The sequence below is a fragment of the Sinocyclocheilus anshuiensis genome, unplaced genomic scaffold (assembly GCF_001515605.1).
Source record: "Sinocyclocheilus anshuiensis isolate Anshui unplaced genomic scaffold, SAMN03320099.WGS_v1.1 scaffold481, whole genome shotgun sequence".
In the NCBI taxonomy this organism is placed as follows: domain Eukaryota; kingdom Metazoa; phylum Chordata; class Actinopteri; order Cypriniformes; family Cyprinidae; genus Sinocyclocheilus; species Sinocyclocheilus anshuiensis.
Genome location: NW_015539907.1, coordinates 113,723 through 129,030, shown reverse-complemented (window position 1 = coordinate 129,030; position 15,308 = coordinate 113,723). Strand labels below are relative to the sequence as shown.

The 15,308-nt window shown below is 39.8% G+C and overlaps 2 protein-coding genes across 5 annotated transcripts in view; both read right to left on the bottom strand.

Annotated features, from left to right (window-relative positions):
• LOC107686321 (uncharacterized) overlaps positions 1-11,710 on the bottom strand; it is a 23,852-nt gene extending 12,142 nt beyond the window's left edge. The window contains exons 1-10 of the mRNA XM_016483288.1: positions 11,516-11,710; positions 9,630-9,937; positions 7,720-7,855; positions 7,416-7,604; positions 6,190-7,202; positions 5,333-5,422; positions 5,099-5,251; positions 4,839-5,013; positions 4,655-4,756; positions 4,421-4,562 (exon numbers count right to left, since the gene is read on the bottom strand). Of these exons, the coding sequence (XP_016338774.1) occupies positions 4,421-4,562; positions 4,655-4,756; positions 4,839-5,013; positions 5,099-5,251; positions 5,333-5,422; positions 6,190-7,202; positions 7,416-7,604; positions 7,720-7,855; positions 9,630-9,937; positions 11,516-11,710 (2,503 nt within the window). The remainder of the gene's footprint in view (positions 1-4,420; positions 4,563-4,654; positions 4,757-4,838; positions 5,014-5,098; positions 5,252-5,332; positions 5,423-6,189; positions 7,203-7,415; positions 7,605-7,719; positions 7,856-9,629; positions 9,938-11,515) is intronic.
• A 2,246-nt stretch (positions 11,711-13,956) lies between these two features.
• The window catches only part of LOC107686236 (bile acid receptor-like), a 19,026-nt gene continuing 17,674 nt past the window's right edge, over positions 13,957-15,308 (bottom strand). For all 4 annotated transcript variants that reach the window (XM_016483150.1, XM_016483149.1, XM_016483153.1 and 1 more), the window contains one exon: positions 13,957-14,670. In XM_016483150.1, the coding sequence (XP_016338636.1) occupies positions 14,432-14,670 (239 nt within the window). In that variant the 3' untranslated portion in view covers positions 13,957-14,431. The remainder of the gene's footprint in view (positions 14,671-15,308) is intronic.

The window sequence follows — 15,308 nt, the reverse complement described above, 5'->3', positions numbered from 1 at the left end:
ACATACGCAAAGGTAATTAGAGATATCTCTAATTCAGTTTCGACTAGTCACAATTATATTTTAAGATATCTGAATCGTACCTGCTCCTTATGGCAAGCCGTGTTAGCATTAAATACTCCTTGCTGTACTAATCATAATTTAGTTTTGTATGGCAAGCCGTTATAGCATTAAATACTCCTTGCTGTACTAGTCATAGTTTAGTTTTGACTAGTCAAAATTCCAATTCCAGACTAATTTAATTATCACTAGTAGAATTGTAATTTGAGATATCTCTAATTAGAATTATGCCTAGTACAAAATCAATTATAGATATCTTTAATTACAATTTCTACTAGTCAAAACTCTTTTGTAGATATCCGAAAATATTTTCCAATGGAAGTCAATGGTACAATATGACTAGTCGTAATAGCATTGTAGATGTCTTCAATGAATATAATGACTAGTCATAATCACATTGTAGATATCTAATTCCAATTACGACGAGTCAAAATTACAGAATAGATATCTGGAATTGGAATTTTGACTAGTCAAAACTAAATTGACTATTACAGCAAGGAGTATTTAATGCTAAAACGGCTTGCCATACGATTGTGTAGTCGTCAAGCGCAGTTGCTCTCCACCGACTGCGCTGATCAAAAGCATGATGGGAAACGACTGGCTGACGACACAGATTAATGCTCATTGGTTCAGACAACCGTGATGTTGCGTTCTCGTCTAAAATATTTTTTTTTTAATCTGATTTCATGTGATTATGTATTTAAACTATGCATGAATGTTCCCAAACACTATGACAGTGCGATCTCGGTGTGAGATATGTGATTGTTGTCATATTTTTAGATTCAGAAAACAACTCTGGGGGTTTAGAAGAAAGTATTGCAATTTTAGACACCACCTTAATTTCTTCTGCTTTCTTAAGTTTAGATAAATTACTACCAAATTTTCTAAAATATTTACTAATTTCAAACTTCAACAGCTCCCACTGGCAACAATATGAATCTAACACTAAAGCTCTTCTCCAGTACTGCCCAATCAATAATGTAATGTTCTTCTTAACATCTTCAAAAAGGAGAAGAGAATTGTTCAATTTCCAATAAGGAGATGAGCTGAAATCAAGGGATGCAGAAAGACAAATCCTAAGAGAGACAGCACTGTGATCTGTAAGAGGTGTAGCATGAATGCTGACTGATTTACAACTATTTGCTAGGCTTTGGGAAATAAGCCAGTAATCTATTCGGGACTGCTTAGAACGGTCCTTGCTACTCCACGTATAGAGTCTCTGCTGTGGATATATTTCTCTCCATATATCAACAACACAAAAACGCAACATGAAATTATTCAGAATTGGACTTATAGAAGCAGCTCTAGGGGGAAACCTATCTAAATCACTATTTAAAACCATATTGAAATCCCCACCTAAAATAAGAACAGCATTGGGGTATTTATTTAACCAGTACTGAATATTTTCACTGATCATGTCCATTAAAGTGGTATTTTCTATAGTAGAATTGTACCCATACACATTTAATAAAACTGAGATGGTCTGACCAAGTGAAACCACTAACAAGAGAAAATGACCCTTGGGATCACCGACAACGTGTAATGTGTCCGACTTACCTCCGACTTGAGCTTAATGCTCATTGGTTCAGACACCTGTGATGCTGCGGTTCTCTTCTAAAATATTTTTTTTTTTAATCTGATTTCATGTGATTATGTATTTAAACTATGCATGAATGTTCCCAAACACTATGACAGTGCGATCTCGGTGTGAGATATGTGATTGTTGTCATATTTCTATAAAAATCTAAAATACATGTTTGTATTAAAGTAAAAATGGATGATAAATACACCTTTCGTATGGAATTAAAGCACTTTGAGTGTCTTGTTCATCATATTTATTTTTATATAAAGGCAACAGAACTAAAAATTATATCATGTTAATCAGCAGCACAGCACATGAGTGAGAATAACACAATATCTGTCTTTGATCTCATAGGTATCTGCTCCACTTCGAGAGGTCAGAACTGTCCGTCTTGACTGCGCTTATTTCACTCCTCCCCTCACTGCAGCCGCCTACTCTCGCCTACATTTCAGGCAGAGGCGAGGCGAGGCGCGGCGCGGCGCATCTCAAACAAGCATACTAGTGCTTCAATGTGAAATGTGTTTTTATTTTTTTTTTGATACAAGCTTCGGTGTTGAACGCAACATCACTAGAAAACAGACGTTTTCTCATGCTGAGAGATAAGCAGATGTATATGTGTGAGACAATATATGATGTATGACACAGCGGATAAGAACAGCTCCTATTCTTATTTGAGCTCCATGAGATTTGGAATGTTACACCTAGGAACATTCTCTTGCCATTTATTGTCACTGCCAGGAACAATTTTTTAGTGGAAGGACAGAATTTAATGAATTTACTTCAAAAAGTAACATCAATACATTGTTATTATTATTTTTTTTGTTTTGTTTTGTTTTGTTTTAATATTTGTATTGTGTGGTAACCGTTTCTTAAAAGCAATAAGGTAGGCCTACTCGAGGCATGCTGTATTGAGAAAAATTCACGGCACAACACAGGCACTCGCTTAGCATTGTGCCAAACAACGTCCTTCAGCCGTGACTTAAAGGTGCAGTAGGACATCTTGGAAAATGCTAACTGATAGCATTTTATTTTGACCTTTATGAGGAGAATAAGAAACTAAACTAAGAAAATATATTGCGACAACTGGGAATATTGAGAATCATGAACATATGGGGTTTAAATACAACTAAAATTAATTTAGCCCAAAATGTACTTATTCTATTCACTAAAAGGAGAATAAGAAACTGGCTCTGATCTTCAATGGCACAGGACAGATTCTCTGATCTTTCTCTACTGCACACAGAGAACGATTTGACAGAATTTTTTTCAGAAGAGATTCAGAAGTCATCTACGCAACTCGGAAAAAGAGGTGGCTTTTCTGCATTTGGTATGTTTTTTTTTTACTCTTTGTACAGCCATCATTGTTAATTCTAAATGTATTTTTAATGTAGAATATATGTTATATAAATATATGAAATGTAGAACATATAAAAAAGTGCTCGTGACTCATCTGCCAGTTGGTACCAACCCCCCACGCATAAAAGTGAAACTCCGCCTATGCCTCAGATTCATTAAGTGCTATGTTTATGCATTGATAGTGCCATAGTTCTGAGTCCAAGTCCAAGGGTGTGAACAGTTCCTAGTAGAATGTCACGTGTTTTCATCTTGAAATTACAATAATTATGACATGTGAATGCAGCATTATTCACAGTAGAGCGCGGTCTCTCTTACCTTATTGTTTACTTAAAATTGTAATGGTTTTTTTATCGCAACTCCATTCTAGTTCTTTTAATTAACTTTTTTTTGTTTAAATTCTTCTTCTTGTGAATTATTAAAAAATAAAATGTTGTTATTGAGAAAGTGAAAAAGAATCCATCTTTCAAACCATTTCTTTACTTTAATCAGGAACACTTTGATATAATAATGATATATATTCTAGAGCTGTTGGATGTCATTCGCCCATGCGTGTAATGTCATATCTGTATTTTTACTACTTTAACCATATATTTTTATTGAAATAGTACCGACTGTGGACCATGCACAACAGCATCCTCCGGGGAATACAAAAACAAAACAAATGTGCGAACAAAGCAGCATCTACATGCAAAAAGGGAAAGCGTCAGAGTCCATAATAAAACCAGAATCAACATTGGCTTGACTTTTCCTGTGGGGCGAGAACTCCGAAATTTGTAAGGATTCAAAAGCAACCCAGAAATGTTTTTTTCTTGCTTAACAGGTAAGATAATTAATTGAAATGATAAATAGTCATTCAGCTCTCTAGCATCAGCGTAAGTTCAATGTAATGTTTGACCTTATCAGACTAGCAATCTTTATGTCCAGTGTTCACGACTTGTAATGTAAACTTTTGTTACGTCATTTAGCGATTTCTTAAGGGAAATTGGTTTTGGGCAATACAGATAGACCACGTAACAAGATACCTGCATTAATAACAATGCTTATGTCTTTCACATTAGAGTTTAACAATCTTGTAGCGAAAGGAATAAAATCTTATAGCGGTTGTATCTGAACCTCGGAAAGCAGTAACACCGATCTAAGTGGTTCGCATTCTGCATAGAGCACATGACAAGGGTCCATCAATTGGTCCATCAACAATCATTGTGTTTTGATTTAAAAACATCAATGTTTCCAATAAATCAAAACACAATGGCACCATGACATCTTTTTAGATTTCCATGTGTACTTTGGTGCCGCAAACGACCACATTTATTCGAGCAGAGCCAACGTACAACCAAAACAATGTTATTCTGCAAGATGAATGCAGTTTTATTTTTAACGGCTAGAGGACCAAAAGTCACAATGTGTAGCTTTAATATATCCAACCTGTGCCCGTGGGATGAATCCTGCCACAGGCAGCTCCAACCTCTGGGTAGAGTTTCAGTCTGTCGATTAACAGCATGACTGCTGACGGCTGGAAATCAGTGTCCCCATCCAGGGCCAAGATGTATGTGTTCTCCCTGTCTTTCTAAGGAGCATTGAAAAAAAAAACATACTGTAGTCAAATATTCTGGCTGATATTGTATTAATCTGTAGAAAGTCTAATAATAAGCTACTAACCTTCAATTTCTCCTTAAGGGAATCCAGTTCTTCAACTGCCTTAAGATTTTTGAAGTACTGTCTGTTAAGTCTCCAGCCAAGAATGTAATACAAGTACATTATCTGTGAACACAGATGATTAGTGAAGTTCTGGGTATAAAAAATTCTGTATCTGTGTTTTAACTGGATCTTTAATTAATCTTACCTGCGACCATCTTTTTTTGTGACGGATAAGTGTCTTGTCTTTGAGGTGAACCATCATCAAATTGTCTTTAGGGAGAGTGTATTCCAGTCGACCCCCATAAGGGGTGTTTATGATCTTCTGGCGTGGTAGTGCAGCCTTCTGCTTGAAAATACATGGATCCTCTTCACTGAAAATGCTAATGTATGTGAAGTGTTAGTAGATTAGTCTTGCACATAAGTTCTCAGAACACATAAACAGATATATCTAAAGAGGATTCTTACGTGTAAACTTCTTTAATTACATCCACAAGAATTTCAGCATATTCATTTGCATGCCTTCCATTATCAACATCCTTGAAAGCATCATCAAAATAAATATGGAATTCAAACGCAACATCGCGCTGTTCCTTGGTCTTGGGCCTGTATTTATCAAGCCTGGTAGTAAAAGAAATAATATTGCAATTAAAATCCAATTTAATTATTTACAAGTTGAGTAAGTGTATAGTCTGTGTTTACCTGAACATAGAGATGATTATCTTCATCATTTCATCGTAGGTCTCGTGCCACATCGTTGCACACAGAAACACTCTGATGGTTTCTTTTGCACTGAAGAGTACATTAAATATTTATGAAGTCATTTCATGTTAAGAAATCCAAAGAAAAAGTTGATATCCCTCAGGTTTTGGTTTTGGAAGAATCAGATGAGATATGTTTGAGTTCATATCAAAACCTTTTTGAAACAGGGTTTTATTGCAGACTTATTTTATTGCAGGTATTTTGGTAAACATGAGCACAGTTTGAGATGTTGAAACGCTTTTTAAACTCTGGAGGAGATACATGTGAAAGAACAGGGGTCTCTTTCTCAGATGAAACATCTCATTTTGCCCTCCTAATCTTACTAACGCCTTAGAGAAAGAACTATAACCTTAAACAGATCTCATTTGTCATTTTTAATGGGAACACATTTAATGTGTATCATGCTTTAACTTAGAGTGGTTGATTTAAAGGGATGCATTGATAATAAAAAAACTGACTCAAACCAATAACAACATAATTATGTTAGAGCTAATAACCAACATATGTAAACAATATGTATTATTATTAGTGTTTAAAGGAGTGTTTAAAGATAGACTTTAAGTGAGATTTAGATGATGACAAAGAAAGATGGTAATAAATGGTAATTTTACGTTTAGGTTTTTTATATTTTATATACAGTATGTAAATAATAAAATAAATAAAATAAAAATATAAATGTAAAAAATTAACATTCAACATTAAATATTCAATTTTGTTACGGATAAATAAAAAAGCTTTAATATTGGCTGATATATTACTGATATATGCAACCATACTTAGAAAGTTAAAACACTTACCACTTCTTCTCCTTGATTCTTTTTCTGATTTCAAAACGGGTGTTTAACAACATGGACTGTTCCAGAAATGCTCCTTCATACATGCGTCGCACAAACAGATCTTGGGTTCTTTCTATTCGATGGATCTTCAGGTACCAGATGTAAACTGTACTGAGCATGAGTCCCAGCCACCAGCTCAGAGCAGAGCAGCCCAAACAGGCCAGTCCTCCTGTCTTCTTGTGTACCATAATGTCTCTGGTGTTCAGAGTTCTTATAGCATCAGTCAACATCAAATGTAACCATTCGCCACTGGATTTTGGCTGAAAGGTCTCAAAAAAGGTAGAAGTTTGATTAGACTTTGGGAGCCTGACTGCAGTTGGAAACAAAAACACGGCCAAAACTGTGATCGAGGCCAGGTACATGGGCAGGACGAAGCTGCGGCGCAGGGCGTGCATCTTACAAGCCACAACCACAAACCAGCGGCACAAGGCAGAGGATGTCATCTGGATCACCACCAATGAAACAACAACTGTTTCGAAGACGAGTTTGACCGATTTCCATTCTCGACCTGACAGAGGAACATAAGCTCCAACCACAGCTGACGTAACCAGGATTCTCATCAAACTGGAGATGATGCAGACCACGTTACGGGACTGAGCGATGTCTCTGGAAATGTCCTCTAGAAATGATACAGCAAAGAGCGTGCTGTAGTTCTCCCACCAGTTCACAGAAACACAGATGGTCCCAACAATGGCAAGGCCAATTGATATATTTATCTCTAAGGAACTTTCGAATACCAAATAACTGATCGCAAAGAGCATGTAACCTGTGACGATTAACAAAATGGAGCATACGGGGAGCATTATAAGCCGCTTTCTCTCTTTGGCAAGGCACTCAGCGACCACCTGGAACACTGCGGACAGGATGCTCACGCTGTTTAGGATCATCACATTGGTGACAATGTCAAAATGTGGCATGGATACTATTGTTAGAACTGCTGCTCCCAGTGCTACCAGGAACTCAACACACAGAACCTAGAAGAAAGTTCAAATCAAAGTCAGAATGGTTATGGTTACACCCAGAAAAAACTGGGTGTAAAAACAATTTTCACTTAGAAATTGCTAGTACATATTACAAACATTTTTAAAGAAATGGCAAGTAACACACTGATTTAAAAAGCAGAAAAACATACTCTAATTATCTTTATTTACAACTTAAAAAAAAACATTAAAAATTAGTTTGCTTACCCAAAAAAGAGTTTTTTTCGAGGGCATGGTTGCACTCTTGAAAATGAACTTCCATGTGCTCTTTAGCAGAAGGAGAACACTTGGCCCAACCAGAACGAAGCCAATCCCAAGTAGGGCGGTCGGTTTTTGTTCTGAACATATAATCTCAGTTTGATTGTTCCCAAATGTTATCAATAGCAGAAATGATGTCTGTAAAGACAAAAAAGATCTTCAGTCTAACATTTTGTATAATATTAAATAGATAAGTTAAATGTTATCCCATCATCCATAAAATGATTAGCCAATGATTAGTAAAGCAACTCACTTTACTGAGAAGTGCAAGGACGAAGACAAGCATGCCAACAATGGCACACGAGAACCATTTCAAACACTGCACTCGTTTCTTTGGCATCTGCTCATCTTGAATGTATGGCACTTCTCTGCACAAATCCCAAGATGGCCTGTTTTGGAAGAAAATAAGGCATTAGCATATTATTGTAGTAAAAAATATTATATGCACACACAAATACACATATATATGATGAATAAATGTTAGCAGAAAGTAAATACTTACTTTAAATTTGGGGAAAATATATTAAAAATGTACAATTAAGTAAGATGTGTGAAGATAACATACAAATATCAATTGTATGTATATTCTTATTAAATGTTAACAGAAATAAGTACTTTAAAAAATACAACTAAGGAAATTAAACAATTAATCTTGAAATTAGGGTATTATAAAAAGTATTTAAGTACCTGAATTCATGTCTCTGTTGCTGTTCCATAGTGATGCTTGCAGAGCAGCAAAATCATTTGATTAATCATCTGTAAAATGGACGAGAGCCTTATAACCAGATGGGAGGGAGCACTACGCTATTATTCAAAATCGTTTCTATGTGAAGTGATGCTAATCAGATTTTTATTTTCATTTAGTTCCTCTTTATCTTTACACAGCAATCATCTACCTGTCCAAGTTCAGTTTAATGTCTCATTTCCTTTGATAATGAAAAGGGTTTCCTTAAATATAAGTGACTCACCAGATACACTATGTGGTCAAACAAATGTGGGCAATCCCTTCTAATTAACGGATTACACTAATAATGGGCATAATTCCAGAGAAGAAAAATCCTAATGCTATACGCTATACAGTGACATTCTAGGGAATTCTGTTCTTTCGCCTTAAAAAAGTAGTTTTGGCCCTTTTGTGTTGTTGCGTGACTTGCACATGCATAAATAAAATGGTGTCTGGTGAGAAAAAAAGCTGACCTACACTAAGTCCAGACCTAAACCCAACTGAGTGCATGCAAAGAATATAAACGTAACTGTAAATATGTAAGACATACAAGGAAGAAGGAAATAATTTTTTAAGGAGAAACCCCTTCATGATTTTGGGTTTCCATTAATATGCTGTAAGTAAAACATTCACTAGACAACAAGGAAATTGATATTTTGAAGAACAAGAAAATAATTATTTTCTGGACTTTTAGATCAGGACGACTATGATTCTGTCACTTTGCATAACTGCATGTTAGGACATGGTTCCAAAACATAACACACAAGACCCAGCAAAAACTTTTTAAGCTTTAAAAAGTAAAGTGCAATGTTTTGCTGAAGAATTTATCAGTGTGATTCAAACAGGTAACTCGAGTTTGTGAGTCTTTTTGTTCATAATTTTTGAGGCCTGTCTAAAATAGCCTCTCATATACAGTATGTGATCAATTTACATCATACTGTAGGTCAATGTCTCATATGAATACAAATAAACATAAAAAACAATTACAGTATACAAATTACAATATACAAGCAATAAATCTGGATAATGTAACAGAATAATGTTCCCTTTCAGTCGGTCACTCTCGACGTCACGTTGGTAATGACCGACCAATTGGGATCTAGCTTAGAGAGACCAATCCACTTTGAGTGTAAACTAAACGAGCCAATGCACATTGGCATGCAATGATTGCATCCAGCTGCCGCTGATCGCAGCGCAAGTATAATTAGGCAGCAGGTGCAACGCATACTCAGCTTTTCGCTTCAGAGACTAGCGATTATATCGTTCTGCTCATGACTTCTCTGCTACAGAGTGAAGACTCAACAAGTTCAGCGCGCTCTTGGGAAGCTCTGGTGTTGGCAGTACAGTGCTTCAGCGGCGGTGATTCTTCCCGTGTCGAGTGGGTTGGACACATCAGGCTGCACTATCCCCTGTTTGTGTTGCAGGCGGCCATCTCCCACTGGCACTTCGCAGCCAGTGGAGCTGCCCAGGGAACAGGCTGGACCCTCCCGTGGGGTACCACTTGTATCCTTCGGCGCTCCCCCCGACGATCGGATGTTGATCGCTGCATCGGAGGGTGAGCCAGACCTTTCTGGAGATGATGATCCGGCAGATGACGATCAACCTGAAGGACGCGTGCTTTCATGTTCCGATACTTCCACGCCACAGGCCATTCGGGAGACGAGCACATCAGTACAAGGTCCTGCCCTTTGAGCTGTCCCTGTTGCCTCGTGACTTCACGAAAGTCGCAGAGGCAGGTCTTGTTCCCCTGAGAGAGCGGGGCATTCGCATTCTCAACTACCTCGATGACTGGCTCATACTAGCTCAGTCTCAGGATCAGTTGTGCGAACACAGGGACTTGGTACTCACGCACCTCAGCCAGTTGGGCCTTCGGGTCAACTGGGAAAAGAGCAAACTCTCCCCGACGCAAAGGATCTGTTTTCTCGGTATGGAGTTGGATTCGGTCGAACAAACAGCACACCTCACGTAGGAACGTGCTCAGTCAGTGTTGAACTGCCTGGATATGTTTAAGAGCAGGACGGCAGTCCCACTGAAACAGTTTCAGAGGTTCCTGGGGCATATGGCAGCTGCAGCAGCAGTCACGCTGCTGGGGCTGCTTCATATGTGACTGCTTCAACACTGGCTTCATGGCCGAGTCACAAGGTGGGCGTGGCAACGCGGCACTCATCGGGTCCTAGTCACACCGGCCTGCCGCCAAACATTCACCCCGTGGTCAGACCTTGCATTTCTCCAGGCAGAAATGCCCCTGGAACAGGTCTCCAGGCATGCTGTGGTTTACACGGATGCCTCTACAACCGGCTGGGGGGCCACGCATGACGGGCATGCAGTGTCGGGGGTTTGGACAGGTCCCCAACTGCACTGGCACATCAACTGCCTAGAGTTGTTAGCAACCTTCACCCCGTGGTCAGATCTTGCGTTCCTCCGGGCAGGGGTGCCCCTAGAGCAGATCTCCAGGCATGCTGTGGTCTACACGGATGCCTCCACCACCGGGTGGGGTGCCACGTACAACGGGCATGCAGTCTCAGGGGTTTGGACGGGCCCGCAGCTGCATTGGCACATCAATTGCCTAGAGTTGTTAGCAGTGCGCCTTGCCTTGAACCGTCTCAAAGGGCGCTTATGAGGCAAGCACATACTGGTCCGCACAGACAACACTGTGACCGTTGCGTACATCAACCGACAAGGTGGTCTACGCTCCCGTCGCATGTCGCAACTCGTCCGCCACCTCCTCCTCTGGAGTCAAAAGCATCTGTGGTCGCTTCGTGCCATTCACATTACTGGTCTACACCCGGGCAGCCGACGTGTTGTCACAAGCTGCGCTCCCGGGAGAATGGAGACTCCATCCCCAGATGGTCCAGCTGATTTGGAGACATTTCGGAGCCGCTCAGGTAGATCTGTTTGCTTCTCCAGAGACCACTCACTGCCAGTTGTTTTTTTCCCTGACCGAGGGCACACTCGGCATGGACGCACTGGCACACAGCTGGCCACGGGGCCTGCGCAAGTATGTGTTTCCTCCAGTGAGCCTTCTCGCACAGACACTGTGCAAGATCAAGGAGGACGAGGAGCAGGTCCTGCTTGTGGCGCCCTACTGGCCCACTCGGACCTGGTTCCCAGAACTGATGCTCCTTGTGACAGCCCCTCCCTTGCAGATTCCTCTGAGGAAGGATCTACTTACTCAGAGATAAGGCACCCTTTGGCGCCCGCGTCCAGACCTCTGGAAACTTCATGTCTGGTCCCTGGACGGGACGCGGAGGTTCTAGGTGACCTACCCCAGGAGGTAGTTGACACCATCACTTCGGCGAGAGCACCATCTACGAGACATGCTTACGGCTTGAAGTGGAACCTGTTCGTCGAATGGTGCACTTCTCACTGAGAAGACACCCGATGATGCCCGATCAGAGTCGTGCTGTCCTTTTTGCAGCAGGGGTTGGAGTGAAGGCTGTCTTCCTCCACCCTTAAAATCTATGTGGCTGCAATTGCTGCCAATCCCGACTCCGTGGAAGGAAAGTCGGTAGGGAAGCATGACCTGGTCATCAGGTTCCTTAGGGGGGCGAGAAGGTTAAATCCTCCCCGGCCCCCCTCTATACCCTCTTGGGACCTGTCTCTGGTGCTCAGGGCCTATTTGAGCCTTTGCAGTCAGTTGAGCTGAAATTTCTATCAATGAAAACGCTGCTCCTGCTTGCACTGTCCTCTATCAAGAGGGTAGGGGACCTGCACCGGACACAAAGCTTCAGGACCTCAGATCAGCTCTTTGTCTGTTATGGAGGCCGGCAGAGGGGGAAGGCTGTCTCCAAGCAGAGGATGGCCCACTGGATAGTGGATGCCATCACCCTGGCTAATCAGGCACAGGGTGTGCCCTGCCCATTCAGGTTGCGAGCTCACTCTACTAGAAGTGTTACATCCTCCTGGGCTTTGACTCGTGGCACCTCGCTGACAGATATTTGTAGAGCTGCGGGCTGGGCGACCCCCAACACATTTGCTAGATTCTATAGCCTTCGTGTGGAGCCGGTATCCTCCTGTGTTCTCACCTCAAATGGGTAGAAGCACTCAGAGGCCCCGGTTAGTGTCTGCTTGCTATAACTGCTCCAGAGTGTCCGTACTGTAGACCCTGTTGAGCTCCTCCATCCCCTCTGCTGCCAGACGTGGCAGAACGTCCGGCGCCAGGCCCTCACTTGATGAATCCATGAGAACCGGTATAGGGCTGGGTTCCATATGTAGAGACCTAAGTGGATCCCATATGTGTAAAGTCCACGGTATAGCCTCAGAGTCCGTGTTTCCCCGGCAGACTCTCTGCCATTTTCCAAGAGGGTTACAAGCACCTCTAATCTTCCATATGCACCTAAACAGTTGTTCATATTATCAGCGTTTAGTTTACACTCGAAGTGGATTGGTCTCTCTAAGCGAGATCCCAATTTGTCGGTCATTACCGACGTGACGTCTCTGTTCCCTCCTTCAGGGAACGAGGGTTAAATACGTAACCGAGACGTTATGCAGCTTAATCATGCTAAATCTAATTTAACATTAAAATAACTTTTAAACTTGCACATACAGTAAATGACAAGTGGAGCAATGAAAATAATTTACATATAGGAAAAACCTGTATGACTCTCTTCTGTAGAACACAAAAAGTGATTATTTTTAAAGCTTTGTGAATGAATAAATCAAACGAATGAATCAGTTAATTGAGTTACAAAACTGGTTAATATTTGTTCAGATTTGGACTGATCAGCTTCTAATCACTTGCTCAAATCAATGATTAACAACTTTGGTCTGTTCGTGAGGTGAGTAAATGATGGCATAATTTTCAGTTTTGGGTGAACTATCCCTTTAATTCCAGTGATATCCAGTGACAAATCCTAATGCCATGGCATACAATGACATTCTAGAGAACCATTTAGGATGCACTATATCCTGGTGAGCTGATACCTTCATGTTCCATTGTCTAAAATGCCTACCCAGAAGAATGAAATTGTTATGAAGACTAACCCCTTTTAACAAGGCTTTGAAAGTACTGGTGAACAAGCACATATGCGGCGCATTGAGGTATCCACATACTTTTGGTCACATAGTGGATAATATCATGATCACTTACACCTTACTTTTTTTCATTTGTTTATGAATTTATGATGAAAAAATTTAAATTTGCTTAAAATGTACTGATGTGCCGTCAGAATGAGAGTCCAAAAAGCTGATAAAACATCACAATAATCTAAAGTAATCCACATGACTCCAGTCCATCTCGTGAAGTGAAAAGCTGTGTGTTTGTAAAAAACAAGTACATCAAGGCATTTTAACTTGACTAGCTGGAAGCAATGGTTTAAAGTTCTACATCCAAATTATGGACTTGTTTCTCAAAAATATGCCTTTTTTTTTTACTTGACAAGATGTTGATTGATGGACTGGAGTCGTGTGGATTCCTTGTGGATTATTGTGAGGTTTATATTAATAATTCTCTATATAAAACCATGTATGTGACAAATAAAAATCTTGAATCTTGAATATCAGCTGTTTGAACTCAATCACTGCAGGGGTGAACAAGTGATGTAATGCTACATTTCTTCAAATCTGTTCAGATGATGAAACAAACTCCTCTACATCACCTTAAGGTGAATACATTTTCAGCAAATTTTCAGTTTTGGATGAACTATTAATTTAATGCCCATGGTTTTGTGCTTAGCACATATGGGCTAATATTTGGTCTGTTATTCTAAATATACTGTTTATATAATACTTCACAATGGTAAACACCAGTTTTCAGATAAACGCATATATTTGGGCACAGAAGAAGAATGGTTACATAATTCTCGAAAAGTGAAAAGAGTGACCACAGGTCAGGCTGTACAGATTTTGAGAACCTTAAAATATTTAGATGAATTACACAAAATACAAACACACATAAAATGTAAAAAGTCACAAAGTCCTCTGATAAAGGAAAGCAGATTTTAAACAAACAAGGTGCCAAGTTGCAAAGGCCAGGTAAACATTTACAAAGGCATTAGAATGTCAACGTGTACATCAATCTTTTCTTGAAGAGCTGATAATGTCTTAAAATCTTCTTATTTCCTGTTTTACTTGAAGTTTGACAATATATTACATTTACATTACATACTTTAACAGTCCACTTCTCTGAAAAGTGTGTAAACTCCTCTCTTTGGCAGCTTAGTAAAAGTCTATAGCATTTCTCTTTCAACCGCCCATTTTTTGCTCATTTTCTCTTCCACTGAACGTGGAAGAGTCACTTAAGTCACTGAACGTCCCAGATCTCACAGAGGAGGGGGGTGAACTTGTGGTCGCTCATGCGCCATGACTCCAGCATTTCTGCGTGATGGTGGTTGAGGGTGCGAAGCTCAGTCAGACGACCGAGAAGCCGTGCAAAGTGCTGGGGCTCGTGGGGGTGCTGTAGTTTACAGACCTTCCTCAGCACCTCCAACATGGGCTCCTGCAGACGCTCCACTGCCTGCTGGTCCTTTACGTATGGTCTGTCTACGGATAGATAGAACAATTTCAGTCATATGAAACAAATTCATTTCACTGTGGCCTTCTGAAGCATAAAACAATGACAAAAATGTGCTTTTCTATTGTGACCCTATTAATCATTAACCATTTAACTTATTGGAACAGTACAAACTGATTACATAAGAACCAAACGTGGGTTTTAAATGGGTTAAAACATATCCATCATATGATGCTAATGCATTTACATTGATGGTTCCTTGGAACATGCCAGCCTTATAACTAATAGATTTTAAATGCAGTCGATGCCTTCATTAAGGATGTGAACTGTTTTTGTCATCATTATTTATATTCAAGAAAAGTCCTCCCCAGCTTACTGTCACTAAATGTATAGGTCTTTTGGAGTCGGAGACATACTGAACTGACACAAACTAGAGCTCATAATTGTGAACTAATTCAATCACTTCCTAATTATTAACATTTTTAAATGAATTATTTGTATTATTATTTTATGTTTTTGTTTGAAATAAACAGAACATCCATCCTTTGGTAAGAGTAGTAGTCACAATTTCAACCTGTAGCCGACTTATTTTGGGGATATCATATTCATAAATTAGTTTCCACAAAGAACCCAATTGTTCACTTTTAAGACGTTACTGTTGTGATGA